General features: G+C 35.6%; 1 protein-coding gene across 3 annotated transcripts in view; it reads left to right on the plus strand.

Moving 5' to 3' along the window:
• The window catches only part of LOC129229624 (SLIT-ROBO Rho GTPase-activating protein 1-like), a 310,372-nt gene that overhangs the window by 213,168 nt on the left and 77,806 nt on the right, over positions 1-19,398 (plus strand). Inside the window, exon 1 of one of the 3 annotated variants that reach the window (XM_054863975.1) lies at positions 1,789-1,993. The exons of the other annotated variants lie outside the window; for them this stretch is intronic. Within the exon in view, the coding sequence (XP_054719950.1) occupies positions 1,939-1,993 (55 nt within the window). The 5' untranslated portion in view covers positions 1,789-1,938. Of the gene's footprint in view, positions 1-1,788; positions 1,994-19,398 lie in introns of those variants that run through there. 3 annotated transcript variants of the gene reach the window in all.

The raw sequence follows: 19,398 nt of genomic DNA on the forward strand, positions 1-19,398 counted from the left end.
AGATTACCCTGACGACGAGAATAAGTCTAGCTAGTTTTTTTAATATTTATTTAGAGAGTGATTTTAGTTGTCATGGTTACAAATCACCTAGTTCACTCAAGGTTTAATTCAAGCAGATTTTATATTAAAAAATTTGGTTTTGCTGTGTGAAATTACGTTTTTTCAGGAAAATCACCGATACAGATGAATTTAATGGCAAAACTTCAGTCAAATACATAATTTCCCGGTTACTAACTCCCCTATCATTCAAGATTGATAAAAAATAAAAATACCATAACGGTATACATTGTAAATACAATCTTTGATAAGTGTGCGAATGCAAATTGGCCATAATATCTATATCTTTATTACCGCATGCATCTATTTCTTTCTTTCTTTTTTTTTTATTTAATGGATGTGCCTCATTTTGCCTGATCTAGAAAGTCTCCAGTCATAACATGACGGATGCAAATTTCTTCTCCACATGCATTCCATTTCATTTGTAGAAACAAGAAACCCAATGACTTGGATTCTTTCGCATTTCGCGATTGCGAAACATAATTTGAATTCAAGACGTCAAAATTCAAATGAATACCTGCCAGGGGCTGGATGTTTTTTTGTTTGTTTGTTAGTTTCGCACGCAAAGAGTTTTGTCCACAATCGCCAGTTAATACGTGAGAGAAAAAAAGACACGAGAGAGAAAGAGAGAGAGAATTAATCTGCAAATGAACTTTAAACTGTTGACGTTCGTTATGGAATTTTCACACTTAAAAAAGTTCTGAAATAATAACAAGTCTGATAAGAAAACTTGTTAGTGCCACCAACTTTTTCATGCATTTTGATCGCTGAAATCTCACCACGTGTGTAGTTTGTTTACTACGATTCCCTCTTGTTTCCCAATAATACTCTTCCATTCATGAACAGCCGTCACATAGCAACTGCTTCGCCGCCAAGTATGACCAAAATTTGGCGAGTAATCTCATTTTCCCCTTGATTCACGTTATTGCAAACCTACCTCTCTTGAAAGCGTCTGCTGCGTTTTTGAGGGAAGTAGAAATGACAGTTGGTAGCAATCGGACGCAGACAGATTGTGCGGATGCTTTTTTTTTCTTATGCATTTTCGCATGTTTCTTTTTTCCTTTTAAATCTCATTTTATTTGCTAAGAGGATATAATTTGACTTCGTTTACTGCTGTGGTGATTTGTGATTTCTTCTCCGAACTGAGTTCCTTTTTATTAAAATTGTGCCAAAAGAAACGATAAAGTGTAGCAAAGTTTAGTCTACTGTGATATTTGTTATTCTAAGCCGCGATCGCTGTGATGACTTGGCTCTAAAAGCAATAACTTTTATTCTTGAATGGTGGCGTAAAACTTTCCCTAAGTATTGCGTGCGTTTATTCTACCACGCGGTTTCTATTTTTAAAGACTGGCGCATGTTTTGTGTTGAAAGTGACTGCTGTGAAAAAGGTTCCATTTGGAAAATATCACCATTTGGGATGATATGCTGGTTTAGATCTTCTTACTCATTTATGATGGATTACGCCAAACATTTTCCATGAACTTAATTGACGATGAAACTTTGTGATGGAATTTTTTACTTAAAATTTTCACTAATATATTTTATATAATCTTACTGTTTTTTAACTGATCGCAAAATTGCTTTAATTCATATGCTTGATTACTTTAAATTAAAGCTCTTGAGAATAAAAAATAGTGTTATCTGATGTTGAAGTGGACTGTTCGGTTCGACGCCGGCATATTGCGGAAGCGCTGATTCATCTTAAACGGATTTAATGATTCTGCACGCGCTCCAAAGTGTATTCCGATGTGTTCGAAAACAATGTCTTCGATCATTGTCCTGTCCGTGCAAAAGGAAGTGACCTAAACGAAGACACAAGAGAAGGAAATAGCTGCCTTGTAACGATTTATTGTTTTGTGCTGGTTCCTAACACGCGATGAAATGAAGACGACGGGCATGGTGTGTTGGAATGCTCCCTTGGACGTCGACTGGCTTGGTGAGTTCTTAAATCACGTTCCTGGCATGTGATATGCATATTGAGTATCAGCTTGCTTATCTGCTGTTTTATTCAAGCCCCAAAAGTTGAATGAAATATATTGATTCAAAACTTCTTATGATTCTATCATTTTCATAATTTTAAAATCAAGAGGGCCCTTAAAGAGAAATGATGGCTGTCGAATTTTGCTCTAAAATTAGACTAGATGATCTAACTCAGAGGTCGACAAGTAATTTTAGTTAGGCATTTTTTAGGGTTCGGACACTTGAAAATTTTCATGGAGGGTCAAAAAAAAACCCCCTTATTTTCAATCATTTCCATCAATATTATTTTCATCAAAAACTTAGTTCAGTCTATCAATTTCATCCAAAATACTTGAAAAAATAATTAATGTTGCTTTTAAAGATATTATTGCCAGCGTAAAATAAGTTTTAATTTTTTTTTTTTGTATTATATGGACCTTCAAATCATGTGTGGCGATTTAGATTTTGACCTTCCTGCGATCCGAAACTGAACCACAGTCCACAATACTGCCGTGTGCAGGTAAACGGCAGTATCTGCAGAAATGAGTTTTCGAGATACAGTCAGACCTCCATATATCGAAGTAGCAAATTGCCAGAAAAAAACTTCGATATATAGAAATTTCGATACATAGAAACGATCTTATTTTATCCTAAAAATCTCCTAAAAAATTAAAATTAAAGCTAATTTTCGTGTACGAAACCTAATTTCTAATTTATACGAGCATCGGTTTAAACGAAAGTTAATAATTAAAAAAATAATAGAAATTAAGTTTTTGCGCCTTCATACATCTTCATTCTTCGGCAATTCAACTTGATCTGCAACATTAGGGGATTTTCGTTTTGACAAATCGAGAGAAAAGTAAAAAATTAATCTACTTAACTTGAATGATTTTTACTGCAGCTAAAACGACTAGAAACGATAATCAACAGATAAAAGGGATGACTTGAAACTGATTTTACAATGTTACTGGTTACAACTAAGATATTTGAATTAAACTTGGGGGAATTTAAGAATTCTAGAACGAAACAAAGACCTATCTAAACACCCCTCAACCCCAGATTCCTTATGAGTTTCGTAGCAACCTTTATTGAATATAATTTTCTCCCCTAACCTTTATTTTTCATGAGACAAACAGTCTAAAGAGGAAAAAAAATCTACGAATGTATCGAAAAAAAATTCGATGTATAGAATTTTTTTCGATACATAGAAACAATTTTTAATGAACATAGAAATTTTCTGGGATTTAGATATATAGAAAATTTCGATATGTGTAAGTTCGATATATGGAGGTTCGACTGTATTTGGAGACATGTGTGGTGGATTCAATGCTAACAATAGGAAAATGTTAGAACTAGACGTTTTTTTTTCTCACCGTTTTTTCAGCGGAAGCCAAATAAGCAAGTTTGTACAATAAAGATAAAGTACAATAGCTGACAAAAAAAAAAAAAAAAAAAAAGTTACTGCCCTTTACCTGCAACACGCAGTATAGTTGCCGACTGCTGATTTAGCTCATCAAAATAATATTTCTCTATCATATCTTTTGTTTTTCGGTTTGGTAATGCAATGCTAAGCAAAATTGACGTTCCAGCTTTAACTTTAACATTTCTACTTTATTTTTTGAAAATGCACCCAAACCTGTTTTTATGCGGTGGATAGGGACCGCATAAAAAAGTCTCACGTAGAAAATTACCCAAAAACTTACGAAATAACTAAGAATTGCATCGTTAAACGAAATCAAAATAAACCAAGAGATGATAATTTTGTTGAATCGTCGGACAAAATTTTCCCGAATAAGGAAATTTTTGGGAGGTCGCAGTGACCTCCCATCGGTGTGCCGCTGTCGTCACTTCGCACCCGTTTTGTAAATAATTTCGTCAATTGAGTCAAAATCTGCTTGAAATTTTCATATACCGCGCAAAATAAATAAAATAAATCGCACAAAAAAAGATCGCACAAAACAAGTTTGAGTGTATGTTGGTTTTAAATTTATTTTTTAACTATTTTAAAATTTATTTTTTAAATATTTTAATTCCTAGCGTTTTAATTTTTTTCTAAAGTATTCTTATCCGAATAGGGAAATCTATTAATTTAATAAAATCATCATGTCTCTCACTCTGCTACTTTGCATAAAAAGGAAAGTTTAACAGAACCCTGTTGTCAGCACCAGTTGAAAAGTCTTTAGTTTAGATCTGTAAATAAAATTGCAAATAACATGCTTTTGATTGAGAATAAAATAGAGATGGAAGATAAGGAATTCCTTACTTAAATTGAATTTTCGGACTTTTGATAGCTAAATGAAATTTTTTATGAATTTTCACAGAAATATTACTTTAAATCTAACAAATCAGTTTGAAGATTTTTGAAAATTGATTTTAATATTTTGATTTTAATGTAGTTCAGTTTTAAACGTTAAATTTTAGTAAGATTGATCAATTGTTCTGGAAAAATATAAGTTATTAATTTTCGGGATAGTTTTTATTTTGTAACATAGAGCGCGTGTATGCCACGATGAGGCGGGAATTGCTATTCTAAACAATCTAACTCATCTAACAAATTAACAGATGACTATGACCTTGTTAATCGAATCGTTTAATGAGAAATTAAAATCTACAACTGCAGAAACAAAAGCGTTTCGAGTTGCGAAGTTTATTTCAGCAACACTCATGTATAAAGAAAAAAAACCTTGCTCGACCAAGCACTTGAGTCTTTATTACAAATACGTTGAAAAGAATTCCTCTTACAACATTTGTTTGTAAGAAGAAATCAATGATTTCTTAATCTTTTATTAGTGTTCCGCTTAGCAGAGATACGGTGTATTACAGTAACTTATGTTGTGGTGAGCATAACTGAAGCAAATTTACATATTGCTAATTCCCGTCATTTAATATTGATAAGAACTGCAAATAATCTTTATGATTTAAGTGTATTGGTGGATATCGAGGGGTAAAGTTTTCATCTTTATTATTGCATCCTAATCATGTTTTCTTTTTTACGGATATGCCTTGTATTATCTATTCTAGAAAATCATCAATCATAATATGACGGGTACAAATTTCTTCCCCATTTCCATTCCATTTGTAGAAACAAGAAAGTCAACGATTAGGATCCTATCACCATTCGTGATTGCGAAAAACGTAATTTGAACTCAAGACGTCAAAATTCAAATGATACAGGATGTTATTTTGTTGTCTAGTTTTTCTTCTACCCATAGACCCTTTTTATTTTCGACTTTTTATTAATTCAACTATTTTTTGAAGTAATTAAGTGATCTTAACGGAGGAAATCTTAAATCTTCATAAACTTCCTTTAATTCCGTTTACGAATGTGGTCTATCGTATTAACAAGAGAAGGGGGAAGAAAAAAAGAAAGCAGTACCCGCAGTGTCGAAAAAACCAAAACAGCTGAACTTTTTAAAAAAGAAGGTGGCTGAGATCACTGCAGAGCATAGATCCGTGTGGGGGTTGGTTCACATCCACCATATGCTACACATCTGCCGGTGGCTTCATACCACCTGATGCATCTCCGTGTAACGACGGGAGCCCTAACACTGGCCTCGAATCATCATCTTAAGTTTCTTTTCCGACACATTACCAGTTCGTTTTTATTACTTTTTTCAGTTGTTGTTTAGTTATTTTATTTTTACTTTCACTCAAATCTCGGGGTTCAAGTCATTTGAACTTTGTTCTGGAGGAAGTAAGGAGGGTAAAGGTCATAACCTCAGCAAACAGGACAGACATCGCTCACTCCTTTCAACAACGTCGCATCGCAAAAAACGTAATTTTTCAGGAGAGCGATTTTAGAAATTAAAAGTAAGATATCATGCAGTAAAACTAGATTTCAAGCCACTGACTGAACTTTTTCTTACGCATAAGGTCTTTTTCAAGAAAATCTGTTGTTTCTTCTCTATTTCATGAAGTATTAGTGTAAAAAGTGTGTTTTAAAAAGTTGCGTTTTATTTATGACGTTTTTGCTCTAAATTTTAAAGATGCTATTTTAAAGATACTACTATTTGAATTATCTCAAAATATGTCATTATTGTTACTAATCGTTCTCTTTACAATGCCGACATAAATGCAAATACAGTGCGTTCTTCTTTAAAAAATAAGAATGGAAAAAAAAAAAATGCTCTTTTTTGTGTCTGTTTTTGTAATAAATAATACCATCATCGACTAATCGACACATATCTTTCATGCCTGATGGATCAAACACATCCTAAGATGTGACCTTCTTGAAAAGAACATGCCGAAAATACTTGAAAATGCAAAAACGACGCTTTTGTTCTCTAACGGCGAAACATTTAGTTATAGAAATGCAGGTCTTGCAGAGATGTGCTACTCATTCAAAGCAGTTCAAAAAATAAATAAAAAATAAATAAATAAATAAATAAATAAAAAAAATAGAAATAAATAAATAAATAAATAAATAAATAAAATTTGAATTTTGTCATTTGGAATTCAAATTATGTTTTTCGCAATCACGAGTGTGTGTGTGTATGTAGGCGTGTGTGTTTGTGTCTGTGTGCAGGCATGAGTGTTGGTAGTTGTGTATGAGTGTTTGTGTGCGTGTGGGCGGGGTATGTGTGTGTAGGCATATGTGTTTGTGTCTGTGTGCAGGCATGAATGTGTGGGTAGTTGTGTGTGTGTATAGGTGTATGTGTGTGTCTGTGTGCGTGTATGTAGTTGTGTATGTGTGCGCGAGTGTTTAGGACATGGATGCAACCTGGAGACGGCTTTCGCTAGAGGAGCAGCATCGTGAGGAGCCGGTCGACGGTGATGCTGCAGAGGGTGCTGGCGGGGAAATAAAATGATAGCGCATCAAAACAGTCAAATGAAAGCAATAAGCAATCGTGATTGCTCAAAAAAAGGCATAACTCAAAATAGCTAATTTTTGAGTTATGACGTTTTTGAAAGGAGTAAGCGTTATATTCATGCACGCACACACACACATGTTGATTATATACGTGTGTACTTTAAGGAACACTTTGAAGTACACATATTATTTACTAATAGTATTAGGAAATGGCATTGAGCTTGCATATCCCTAACATCAAAGAATTATTAACGTAGCGTTAATAACCATTTAAGTTGGATGCTTCGCATTACAGATGTTGGACATCAAAAAATTGGTACAAGCAATTGTCGCAGGTGTCTTTGGAATTTTAATTCTTAGCTATCAAAGAAAGATATGTTATGAATTAACAGTAGAACCTCTCCATTAGGGACACAAAAGGGACTGAATATTTGTCCCTTAAATAGAGGTGTCCCTTGTTCGGAGGAATATTGATGCATGTGGAGTAATTAGTATGATATTATAACAAACTAAACTATTAACATTTAAGATTAAATAGTGAAATTGTTTTATACACGCTAAATACAACTCAGATTTATTTAAATTGAAAAAAAAAAAAACTTTTAAAAATCAAAATTAAATCAAAAATTTAGTATAATTAAAGTTACTAGTTTATAAAAATAATTTTGAAGTAATTTATTTCATGGATTTGGTTCATGTCACATAATTTACGATGCAATGTAATGTAAATAACAGTGTGATCATATTTCAAGTTTTCTATAAAAAGTTATCATGTGCGATGTCACCTGTCGGAGCTGAACCGATGTGAATCAATTGGTGAGTGGGAAAAGTAGGAATGTTACTCTCGGTAAGAACTTCAAAAACACATATTTACTGCTTTGCATGTAAATGTCAAGACAAAGTTTTACCAGTTAATTTTTTGACAAGAAAAGAACCTTTACTCCAATTAATTCTGTTTGTATGTTTTTATTTTTTTATGTATTTACTAGTGATACCCGCACGGCTTTGCCCGTAATAGAAAAATCAAAAGGTCTTTTGGTTCGCCTGTATATTTACAAATAATGTATGGTGAATTTTCTCGCCAGTTGGCTTGTACCCATCTTACGGTTCCACGTTATGATAATTTCGTATCTCGCCAATTGGCTTGTGCCCATGTTACGGTTCCACGTTACGATAATTTCGTAATTTACTCGTCCATCTTATGATATTTTTTTTCTTAAAATTGGAATAGAAAAAGAACCACATCTAATTTTCGAAAAATCGCTTCGAGGTGCACACCCCCATGCTACATACTAACTTTGTGCCAAATTTCATGAAAATCGGCCGAACGGTTTAGGCGCTATGCGCGTCACAGACATCCTACAGACATCCAGACATCCTCCGGACAGAGAGACTTTCAGCTTTATTATTAGTAAAATAAAGAAGATACATGAATTGCTGCACTTTTTCTCTGTAACTTTCCCTTAAATAGAGTGTCCCTTAATCAGTGGTAACTACATTGATGTCCCTATTCAAAGGGACTGGGACCAGAAAAGTGTCCCTTAAAGGAGGTACTACTGTACTTCAAATTGACTAGTGAGAGTGGACGACAATTCAATTCAATGTTAGTGAAGAATTCCAATTGTCCATCAAGATGATAAGAATTGATTTAAAATCCTATCTTACAACAACAAACAAGACGACGGGCATTTTTTCCAATTTTCGAGTTAATACGTTTTCCACTCCTCAAAGCTTTTACGTCGTATTCCAAATTGGATGGTTCAAAAGTTGAGAGAGACATGCCATTCCTTCCGCAATTATGCTTGTGTCATAAGTAGTTGCTCTCAGTAATTGCTCAGTCAATACACAACTTCGTTGACAAAAGGAAAACAGTGAAATGAGTCCATAAACTCTTGACGCGCGTCGTAAACGATGTGTCGTTTATCCTTGTGAATTGCATCGATGGAAACATGCCAGAACTTACTCCACTTATAGTCCTGCTACTCTTGTCGACTTGAAAATTGGTTTGTTTTCCGATTTTTGGAGCAGAAGTGTCTTTTATTTTTCTTTAAGTGAGTCATACGACGTGGGACCCTCTGCTCCGACGTCATCGGGAAGCAGATTCAAGAATCGGAAAGGTCATCGCGCGATGTAAACAAACCGAAATGTAAATTCAGGATTTTAACTTTTTCCAAAAATGAGAGCAGATTGAATGCAAAAATAAAAAGAATAGTCAGCAATAGATGCCTAAATAGCAGTTTAAAAAAAATGTATACACATGTTTCGGGCTGTTGCTCTTTTTTTAATGCAATTCGTGCAAGCTTCTGAGTTTCTGAACTCAATATGCGTCATCTTAACCATTTCTTGTGAGGAATGGTAAAATTGTCAAAAGTACTACTTTTAGTCACTGAAATTGATAGCACGAGAAAAGAAAGAAAGAAAGAAAAAAACATGGAACGAGGGAAAACTTATTTTCTAAACGTTTAATTTTTAATTAATTTTTTTAAATGTCCGATTTTTCAAAAAAAGGCGTGGTCTTTAAGACGTCACAAGTGATGAACTTTGGCGCGCTACTCCACTAGCGCACTGAGTGCTTACGCCTTTTGTTTACCGCGTTTCCAAATTATGATAATGAAGCGAATTAAATATTGCGCTCTACGCTTGGTATCAACCATATCGTTGCCAGTACACGTGAGTAAAGATGCGAATTAAATATTGTGTTCTGCGCTAATTGCATCAGTGAATGGCATTTCATCACTTGTGATGTCATGTGCAGAAGAGTATAAAATAAAATTGCACACCGATTAAAATATTTAAAAAAAATATTAAACTATGTCAAATTTAAAAAATGGTCAAATCCTATGTTTTTAAGCATGGTCTTTCAGGAAAAAATGCTTTCAAAGTTTCGGAAGCGACCCCATTAGACATCCCCCCCCCTGCTTTATTTTGAGCGGAAACCAAATGAGCAAACTTGTGCAATAAATCTCTAATACAATAGATGACCAAAAAAAAAGAATATTTGCAGATACTGCATCTTCTTCGGAAAGCATATTTGTACGTTAATTTTCAACGCAATCCGTTTTAGCTGAAACTTAAATTTTTAACTCAGTCTTGCAATAAACCGAGGCCTTCGAGAATAAACGTTGCAGAAAAATTCACCATCAGCATCGACACGAGCCAGAAGGACAAAATAGCGTAATCGTCATCCAGACGGTCCCTCATCTTTTATAGATCTTCTTCTTGATTTTCTACCAACAGGACTTAACATTTAAGACCTTAAGGGCCGTTCTCTCTGCATTCATTTTCAGATGGTGACCTGTCCATTTCTTTCTTGATTTAAAAAATCAGAAAAATTATGACAGTTATAGAAATAACAAAACCGCAACCGTAATGGCCGTTCTATGAAAAAGTCAACCCTTTGTCCCTCACGTGACGGTTCATATATTTCATTAATAAGTAATAATTTTTATAGGGAAATGACGAATTTTTTTGTTTAAGAAATCACACAAGTTTGTCATTTGTTAAGCAGAAAAAAAAAATGTTCATTAATATTTTAAAGCATTTTATTGAAATACTAGCAGTTCCCGCAGAGCGATGCCCGTGCTAAAAATTTAATGGAAGTCCGTTGAATAAAGAAAAAAAAATGACGTCCCCCACCACCTCTGATGTGAAATGATCAGTTTTCTTTGTTTAAAATGCTTCACACCTTTTCAGAAAAAAACTATTAAAGTTTCTTTGGAATTTAAAACTTTTCGTCAAATCATTAAATTAGATTTACAGTTGCGTTAAAACTCTATTTAGCGAATGAAACGGTTTTTACTGCAATTTAAAATATTTCGACAAATAAACAAAAAAAGACATCAAATAATATCTTTCAAATGTAAAAATAATTCCACAACTCTATTGTTTATCGCCAAACTCGCCCAGAAACCACGCAATCATAATCCATCTGTCTAACGGGGGGGGGGGGGGAGAAACCATCTCGTGGAACATTCAAAAGTCATCGTCAGAAAATAAGAAGAAAATGTCGTACATTTCACTCGGATAAAACAAATCAAAAGTTTCTTTTCTTTCAAAACAATTAATTATATTTACGGTTGCTTTAAAACAATAATTCTGGACTGAACTGCTCAGCGCCTAACGCGCCAAGTGACCACGCTACCGGAATCCAGTCCTTTTGCGAGTGAAGCGGATGTTTTTTCTTTGGCAAAAAAAAAAAACACCGTGCAAAATTACCCTTCTAAACAGACATTAAAGTACTTTTAAGAAATTAAAATCAAAAGATGGATTTTAAAAGCGTAACCATGGAAACACGAAATAAAATAAGTTTAAGAAATTAAATGTAAAATAAGGAAAGAAACATTGGATTCAAAAAGCGTAACCGTGGAAACGCGAAAATAAAATGGTTGACAACCTGAATCAGAATGACATTTTCCGAACCTGATTTAAAAACGCTTGTAACTTTTTTTCCTTTGAAAATAGAAACTAAGTTTTTCGACCATATAGTACAGTAAAATTAGACCAAAAAATGGCCAAACCCAAACATCCAAAAAAAAAAAAGGTGAAACCTGTTGCAAATTACTTCTTACCCTTCCAGCAAGAAGGGGTAAAAAGTCCCAGCACTTTGCGCGTCGGGTTTTGGGGGGAAGGGGGGGGGACGAAATAATCCTCTATTTAAATAAAAATAATTTCTATTACTTAAAAAAAAATTCTCAAACCTCGCAAAAACCACTCTATAATAGTAAAAGAATAAACTCTCACAGAAAAAAATTTCTAATAAACAGGGGTGCACAGGCGGGGGGGGGGGGGAATGGGGGGGAGTCCATGGAGCAGCTTTGCGTCATTGGATTTTTTAAGGCAGTTTTTTCAAGGGGTATTTCTTTCTTTTTTGAGGACTCTTATTCTGGATGGGTATTACGTCACACTTAAGGGGTGCGCCATCGCTTTGAGGGGGGGGGGGGGGTAACTCTAACACTTTACATTCTCTCTCTTTACATTCTAAAATCAACTATTGCACTGAAGTTTACGAAAAAATTTCCCTGACTTAAACTTTTCCGAAGTACAAAATGCCTCACAATGATATGGTAATGTCAGAATGATAATTCTAAAAGATCTAAGCGAGCTCAGTAACCAAATTATTTGTGACTAGAGTTATTAAACTGTTTAGAGCGCTGGAAAACAAAATTCCTGTGCAGCATAAAAAAAGTCCAAATTGACCAAAGTTTCCCTTTGCCATCACCGTAAGGGTGGGACAAACCGGGATTGCCAATAGTGAGACGGGCAATGCTGCAATTCTGCACCCTCTAAGTCGGTGTGGGTTCTCATTTGCAAACACCAAGCTAACTCTATTTTACGCACCTGGTTATGTGAATTATGCTAAATATGCGGACATATACTTGCAACACTATCTGAAACCTTTCAGTACATTATGCGATAAAAAAAAAAAATTTGATCACATCAAACATCAGCTAAAACATCAGCTATCCAAAGATCTAACGCAATGACAAATTCAGGTGGTCTAGAACCTGTAGTGATTCAACGATAGAACAAGTCTTGATGAGAGCAATGAGCACTACAACAATAGAATGCAAGCCCAAACCATCTTTTACACCGAATGGTATGAACAGTAAAGATGGAATAACGAATTGCTAAAAGGTTCTGGTACGAGTTATGCGCTGATCGTCCATCAGTATTCGATGAATCTGGTTTCAGAAGGAAAAAAATCCTGTATCGTTAAAGTGCTATTATCTGAAGCAAAAGGTTCATCCAACATCACAGAACGAAATGCTGGTGTCATATATGAGGCAGTGAGAAGCAAAGGGATGTAAGAGGACATTTTCAAGTTTTGAATAAAACGCGTTTAAAGATAAGATCCTAGGTAGGCTTTCATTGATTTTCTTTTCTAAATCATGCTGTATAGAAGCAACTGCCGGGTCTACTAGTACCATTTCTTGCCCCAAGAGGTTCACCAACCATTTGTACCAGGGGCGTAGTTAAGGGGGGGGTTTTGGGGACAAACCCCCCCCCCCCCCCCCCCCGAAAAGTTAGTCTCAAAAAAAAAAGAGAAAAAGAAGAGAGAAGAGAAAGGAAAAAAAAAAGAAGAAAAGGAAAAAATTCCAAGCGATTACACACACACACACACACACACACACACATATATATATATATATATATATATATATATATATATATATATATATATATAAAAGAAGTAACCCCCCCCGAAAGTCGGGTCTAGCTACGCCACTGATTTGTACTGGTTATCTCCAAATTTTTAATTTTGCCACTTACATCCCTTTGCTTTCTCACTGCCTCATATGTAATAGATGGAAGATACCTGCTTGATCATATTTTTGGTAATGATATGTAAGTTTCAAGGAAATATGCCAGCAATGCAGTGTATAGGTCACTTGTAAGTATGGGAAAGCTAGTGTCATTTTCGATGGGTGCAAAGAAAGCACCTCAGAAATATAATCTGCGTCCTATTACAACAGCCAAGCCTTCTGCTCTAGAAGACTTTCTGCTTCTCAAATCTTGTGCTTGCTCTGAGGGGTTCATTGGATATAGTGAATGTTTGAAAAGTCTGAAAGTGGACTGAAGTGCTCAATTATATGCACAAACTGTGTTAGATATAGCTGCAACAATAACGATTTTGCTGAGGATCTAGATTCCAAAAAACATCTTGATAACGAAGACTTTTTGTTACAAGCTTAGGAGAAATCATTTGAAAGCAAAAAACAGTTCAGCGTAATTTTTCTGGCCATTTAATCAAATGTGCACCAATATAGGAGGTGGGGGGAAGGATAATATTTTAGTATATAATTTCGTTTTGGGACGTGAGTTATTGTTCTTATGGGGTGGACAGTCCTGATTTAATGCATTTTAGATTTGCAATAATACTTCTACTTGAAAGAAAAGGTGGGGGGGGGGGGGGGATTAGAATTTTTTTTATTTGGCAGAGGGGGGGGGTGCTGTAGCTTTGAGAGGAGGTGCACCATCGCTCTTGGAGGATGGACACACTTGATTTCTAACTTTAACTTAGCATAAAATAATGTTTCCATATGAAATGTACGGGGGGGGGGGGTCGGAACTACTGCTTCGTTTTACCGGGATAGGGGGACTCTGTAGCATTGGTGGGTTATGTCATCCCTCTTGGGGGTCAAACACCTTTAATTTCATGCTTTTATATTTAGTATAACATAATATTCTCACTTTAAATTTACTCCAAAAATTCTGGAAAAATACCCAAAACATCAATTTTTAGATGCCCCCCATTCCATAACCCGACGCACAATGGGGTGGGACTTTTTACCTGTTCTTATTGGGAGGATAATAAACAATTTGCACCAGGTTTAGCTTTTTTTTTTGGATGTTTGGGTCCGACCCCTATTTTTACTGTACTAATATATCAAGAGAGATCTGGAGTAAAAGATGTTGCTTTTTCCAATAGTGTCAAAAAGAAAACTGCGGGACAATTCCTTCACTTTTTATTGATAGATTTAATGAAGAAAGTAGTGACTAAATTTCAGCTAAGCCTTAAAAATTTCGAGCTAAAAACGCAAATTACTCCTGCCGTAATTAGGTTAGAGCATTGAAACAAATTGTTTAGAACGCGGAAAGTTCTACCCTTTGCAACGATATATAATATTAATATGAGCAAGTAATTTTTCACTCCCATGTTCGGGAATTTATGTGAAATTTGGCCTAAATTGAAATAAAAGAAGAACTATTTATCGGATTTTTTTCGAATTAGAGCCTATGTCTCTCAGTAAGAAAGCATTTTTCATATAGAGTAGGAATTTTTCAAATAGGTGCAGTGATTCCGGAGATCACCTCGAACATATAAACACACAAAAATCCGCCCTTTCTCTTTATAATATTAGTTTAGATATGTGGCATCACGTGCGGTATAAAATGGCCGTTTTCCGTGGAATGGCCTAAATTCATTTTTTCTTTAGTGGGGTAGCAGCAGTAATCTTACTACTATTATATATGCGAAAGTTTGTCTATACGAATGTTTGTTACTCTTTCACGCAAAAACTACTGAATGGATTTTGATGAAACTTTACAATGATATAGCTTATGCATCAGAATAACACATAGGGTATGTTTTGTCTCGTTATGGGGGGCAAAACCCCCCATAGGGGGCAATATTACACAATTTTCATACAATACAACTTTGATGTAATAATTTTTTTTTTTTCAAATTAATTTGTGGTTTTCTGGACATTTACTTATTATCCAATTGACCAGCAGGAATCTCGCAAAACGTTTTTTGGGGAAAGACTTCAATAGCTAAGGCATCTGACAATTTTCTCAACCGTCACTGTTTTTGAAGCTAAAAACAACGCAAAACCGTTTCTCAGTTTTCACCATGTAACCAAAATATCGCCGTTAAAAGAATCTTTAACTATTTTATTAACATGAAAAATAATCCGCCAATTAAATTAAGCAAATCCATAAACAGCACAAAAACTTCCATTAATTCGTCTTTTTGCGCCATTTCAAACAATTGCTAAATTTTACTACTTATTTTGGAAACATTTCGGCTGAGAATATGTAGCATCGTTTTAGTCAGTAGAAGTATCTCAATATTTGGCGACAATATTTCTTCAACGAAAATTATTAACACACAGTTTAAAAGTAGAGAGGGGGAGCCTTATACAATGTACCCCAAAATTATTTTTGGGTTAATTTGGTGAAATTTGATAATGTTTTAAATCGCAGGAATAACCCACAATAATTTCCCAAAATAACTAAAGCAGTTATAGAAGGATTACGGGTGACTACATTTTTTAAAAATCAGTTTGTACTTCAATAGCCATATAGAAAAGGTTTTAGACTATGTTCAAAGAAAAGAAAAAAATAATCCTTAAATATATTATAAATGCGAAAAGTGACTTTGTTTGTTTGTAATTCTGTCGCGCCTTAACTATTCAACCTCACTCGAATTGGAATTTTTAAGAATTACCCGTACGAACTTCCTCACTACTCTTAAATGTTTTCCTGATTTACGTGATTTTTTGGGTGTTTCTCCAGTTTCGCCGACATGTCATTTACCCCCCCCCCCCTCCGTTTTTCAGTTTTAATCATTCTTTGATATATTAAAGGGGGAAGGGAGTTTTAAATGTCGGTGAAACTAGAGAAACTGAACCATTTTTTTTTTTTTTTGGTGACGATTTGACATCGGCCTGTGTTGACTATTAACCTGAATCGATTAAAATAATCTATATTAACGTGAGTGAAGCCGCGGGTAAAAGCTAGTATTAATAATAAAAGGATAAAATTAAACATACACGAGTACTTAATACTCCATTCCGCGGATTTTGCGAAGTAATTCCATTGTCTAAAGAATTAAGTCAAAGTCACTAAGATATAAGCTCTTTGTGACTCACTGAATTAAAAAAATGAAGGAACCACCTCGTGGCATTCACTTCAGAACTGTTCTATAGATTCTTGTGGCAGTTTTGGCCGAGCCATTTGAGCTATCAACAGGAGAGATGAGAGCCAGGGCCTGATTAACACGCGGCTCTGTGGGTCCGTGGACCTGGGCGCCATAATTTTAGGGTCACCGAAATAGGGTAAATGTTTTTATTTCATCCCTTTTTTCGAAACCATTACTTGGAAAATGTGCGGATTTTCTAGTGAAGGTACCAAATTTTACCATGGGTTGGGCACCACATGGGCTTGATCGGGCCTTGGGTGATGCTACCAGTGTCCTACGACTTTAACATCTTTTAGAAATGCTTGTACACGATGCTAGAAGTAGATGACTACTGTCCAATCACGGATTGTATGGAATTTTCAAACGTCCAGATAAGACGAATCTATCTGAATGAGGGGGAAAAAGTAAAATTTTGATGCCGGTATTCAGCTCATTTGAATGAGACTTTGCTTCTGCAAAAGCTGGCATCGCTAAAAAATAATAGATTCGTCCATTTCCTGCAGTAAAACGGATGTTTGTCTTTCCATACAATTCGTGGTCAGAGAGTGCATTGAAGGACTGTTAACCTTGAAGCATATACCACTTTTGTATTAGATGTAAATAAATAGTTGCCTCTATAAAAAATCTGACTCGTAAATTTGCTGTTAGCTGAGTGAATGAGTTTCGTGGATCAAAAATTCATATTATGTCCCGAGTCCTGTTTTTACTCGTGCAATTCACCTCCTGCTTCCTTAGGCACTAAAAATAGACTGTATTTTAATGTGTTGTGTTCTTCGGTTAGCAGGGCGTCCCGGTTACTTAATAATTCCACTATTCAGTCCGGAAGAACGCGCGTCTTGGGTGTTATCTGAGGAAGCAGATCGGAGAAAAAGGCGCTGCACCAAAACAAACCTTAAACTTTGCTGCTTATCATGTTTGTTGCAGTGCGGGTTCGCGTTTAATGTACTTGTGAGGATGTTGAGGTGGGAAGGGCCAGCAAATTATCCTGATTATGTGATAGGGATTGAAATTATTTTTCAACCCCATTATCAGGTGTTCTATTTCCGTGCGGTTCCCAATGCATGTTTTATTCGCTCTTGTGGTTCACAATTAGGTTTCCTTTGAAATTCCTGGAACGTGCTATGAATTGATTGGCAATCGGTTGATTTTGTGAGAAGAGGGTGGAAGGGAGGGGGTGCTTTTTAACACGTTCACTGCCATGAATAGCACTGGTGAATCTCGAAAGAGTGATACTTCTATGCTTCGAGCATCACCCGTTGATCTGGGGTATTTCCACTTGATGCTAAATATAAACATAGGGCAAAATGATGATATTTCAGTATTAACTTAAAGTTTGTATGTGGCTCTCTGAGGCTTTTCTTCTAACAAATTCAAGCATGGACACATTTTGCTCAAAGTGAGACTAGTTAGTTGAATTAGTTTACTTTAGTTAGTTGAGTTGGGCGTATTTAATCTTTTTTTTTTTCTACGGGAGCAGTGGACGCATACATTTTTTTTTGTTGATGCATACGTAATGATGTTGTGAGCCATCTTTCTATGGCAACGGATATTTCTCAATCGGGAAGGAAAAAGAGGAGAGGAAAACGAATCTTGTGAATTGTCTTTATCTTTTTTTAAGAATTGAAGCCATTTCTTAAACTCTTGAATTGTACGAAATTTAGGTCTGCAAATTACGGAGTGCATTGGGACGATTTAGAAAAATAGTTTTTGGCACCAAGAAAGCGTATTTTGCTCTTAATCCTGTCTCCTATATCGATAATTGCATTAATTGATCTTCGATATCCTGATACATTGTGAATTAGAATTCTAAAAAACTTATATCTCGACCATGCCCAGGGCCGACGTCAGCCTTGTCGGAAACTCAGGGCCTGACCCTTGGAGGGACCCGGTTCGGAAAAGGAGTATCATAAATTTTAAAAGCTTTATGGGGTGAGGGAGTGGGGGAGACTAAAGTGACAAGGGGCCGGCCTTGACGGAGGCCATGACCATGCTTTCTGCAGACCGTCAACTCAGAGCAATGTAAATTATGTATTTTTCACGTTGCACACGTTTGGATATGGCTCGGAAAATCTGCATTCTGTCTTATTGAAAATTTAAACGCACTATTTATGAACCTCCTGTGTAATACTAAATGTTCCTAAACCATTTTCCTATTCAATTCACAAAAAGTTCGGGAAACCTCCTTCCGTAACGTTCTCTTTCACTAAAAACGAGAGTTTTAGAAGGCCACAGTTTCTGCTCCAGTGCGAAAGAACACATTTTCCTTCGTCCTTAATCCTCCCTTAGTTGGACTTATCCCGCGCGTGCTCGAATGACCTGCCTTGACTCATAGTATAGTCTCTCCCCCTCCCCCTTCCTCATTATTACAATCAGTAACACGGGCGTTTCCCCCCAAATCTGATGGGTTTCGCCTGCATGATTTTCAATGGCTTGTGTTTGATCATTTTCTTCTCCAGAAATATGATTAGGAAGAAGTAGTTGGCTCAGGCGACTGCGTGCTATGTTACGGGGGGAAATATTTCATTGTTAACAGCAAGAGTTTCTACCCAACAAGGAGGAGTGTGTGTGTTCAGAGGAACGAATAAAGGCTAGTTCAAGGTGATGTTCTTAGTCAGATAGATCATTGTACTTTATATCGTAAAATTGGAACACGAAATGTTTCATAGATCCGGGAATAAATGGGGACAGCCTTTTTAGATTATTTTATACCAAAGCTAGTGGTACCCTCGCGGCTTTGTCCGTAGTAGAAAATTAAAAGGTCATTTGGTCGCCTGTATATTTACAAATAAAAATGGGAACAGCATTTTTAGATTATTTTATACTAAAACTAGTGGTACCCTCACGGCTTTGTCCGTAGTAGAAAATTAAAAGGTCATTCGGTCGCCTGTATATTTACAAATTTTGGATGATGAATTTCTCGCCATTATACTACGTTAATTTGCTCGTCCATCTTATGGCAATTTGCTCGTTCTTGTTATGGTAAGTTACTCGTCCATGTTATGGTGATTCTCTCGATGCAGAGAAATTAAATCCACCAATGGTGGTAAAAAAAAATTTTAGAAAAAGAACAAAATCGAATTTTCAAAAAATAGGTGCTCAACCCTTTGCTACGAACTAATTTTGTGCCAAATTTCATGAAAATTTGCCG

Source organism: Uloborus diversus, chromosome 9 (genome assembly GCF_026930045.1).
Source record: "Uloborus diversus isolate 005 chromosome 9, Udiv.v.3.1, whole genome shotgun sequence".
In the NCBI taxonomy this organism is placed as follows: Eukaryota; Metazoa; Arthropoda; class Arachnida; order Araneae; family Uloboridae; genus Uloborus; species Uloborus diversus.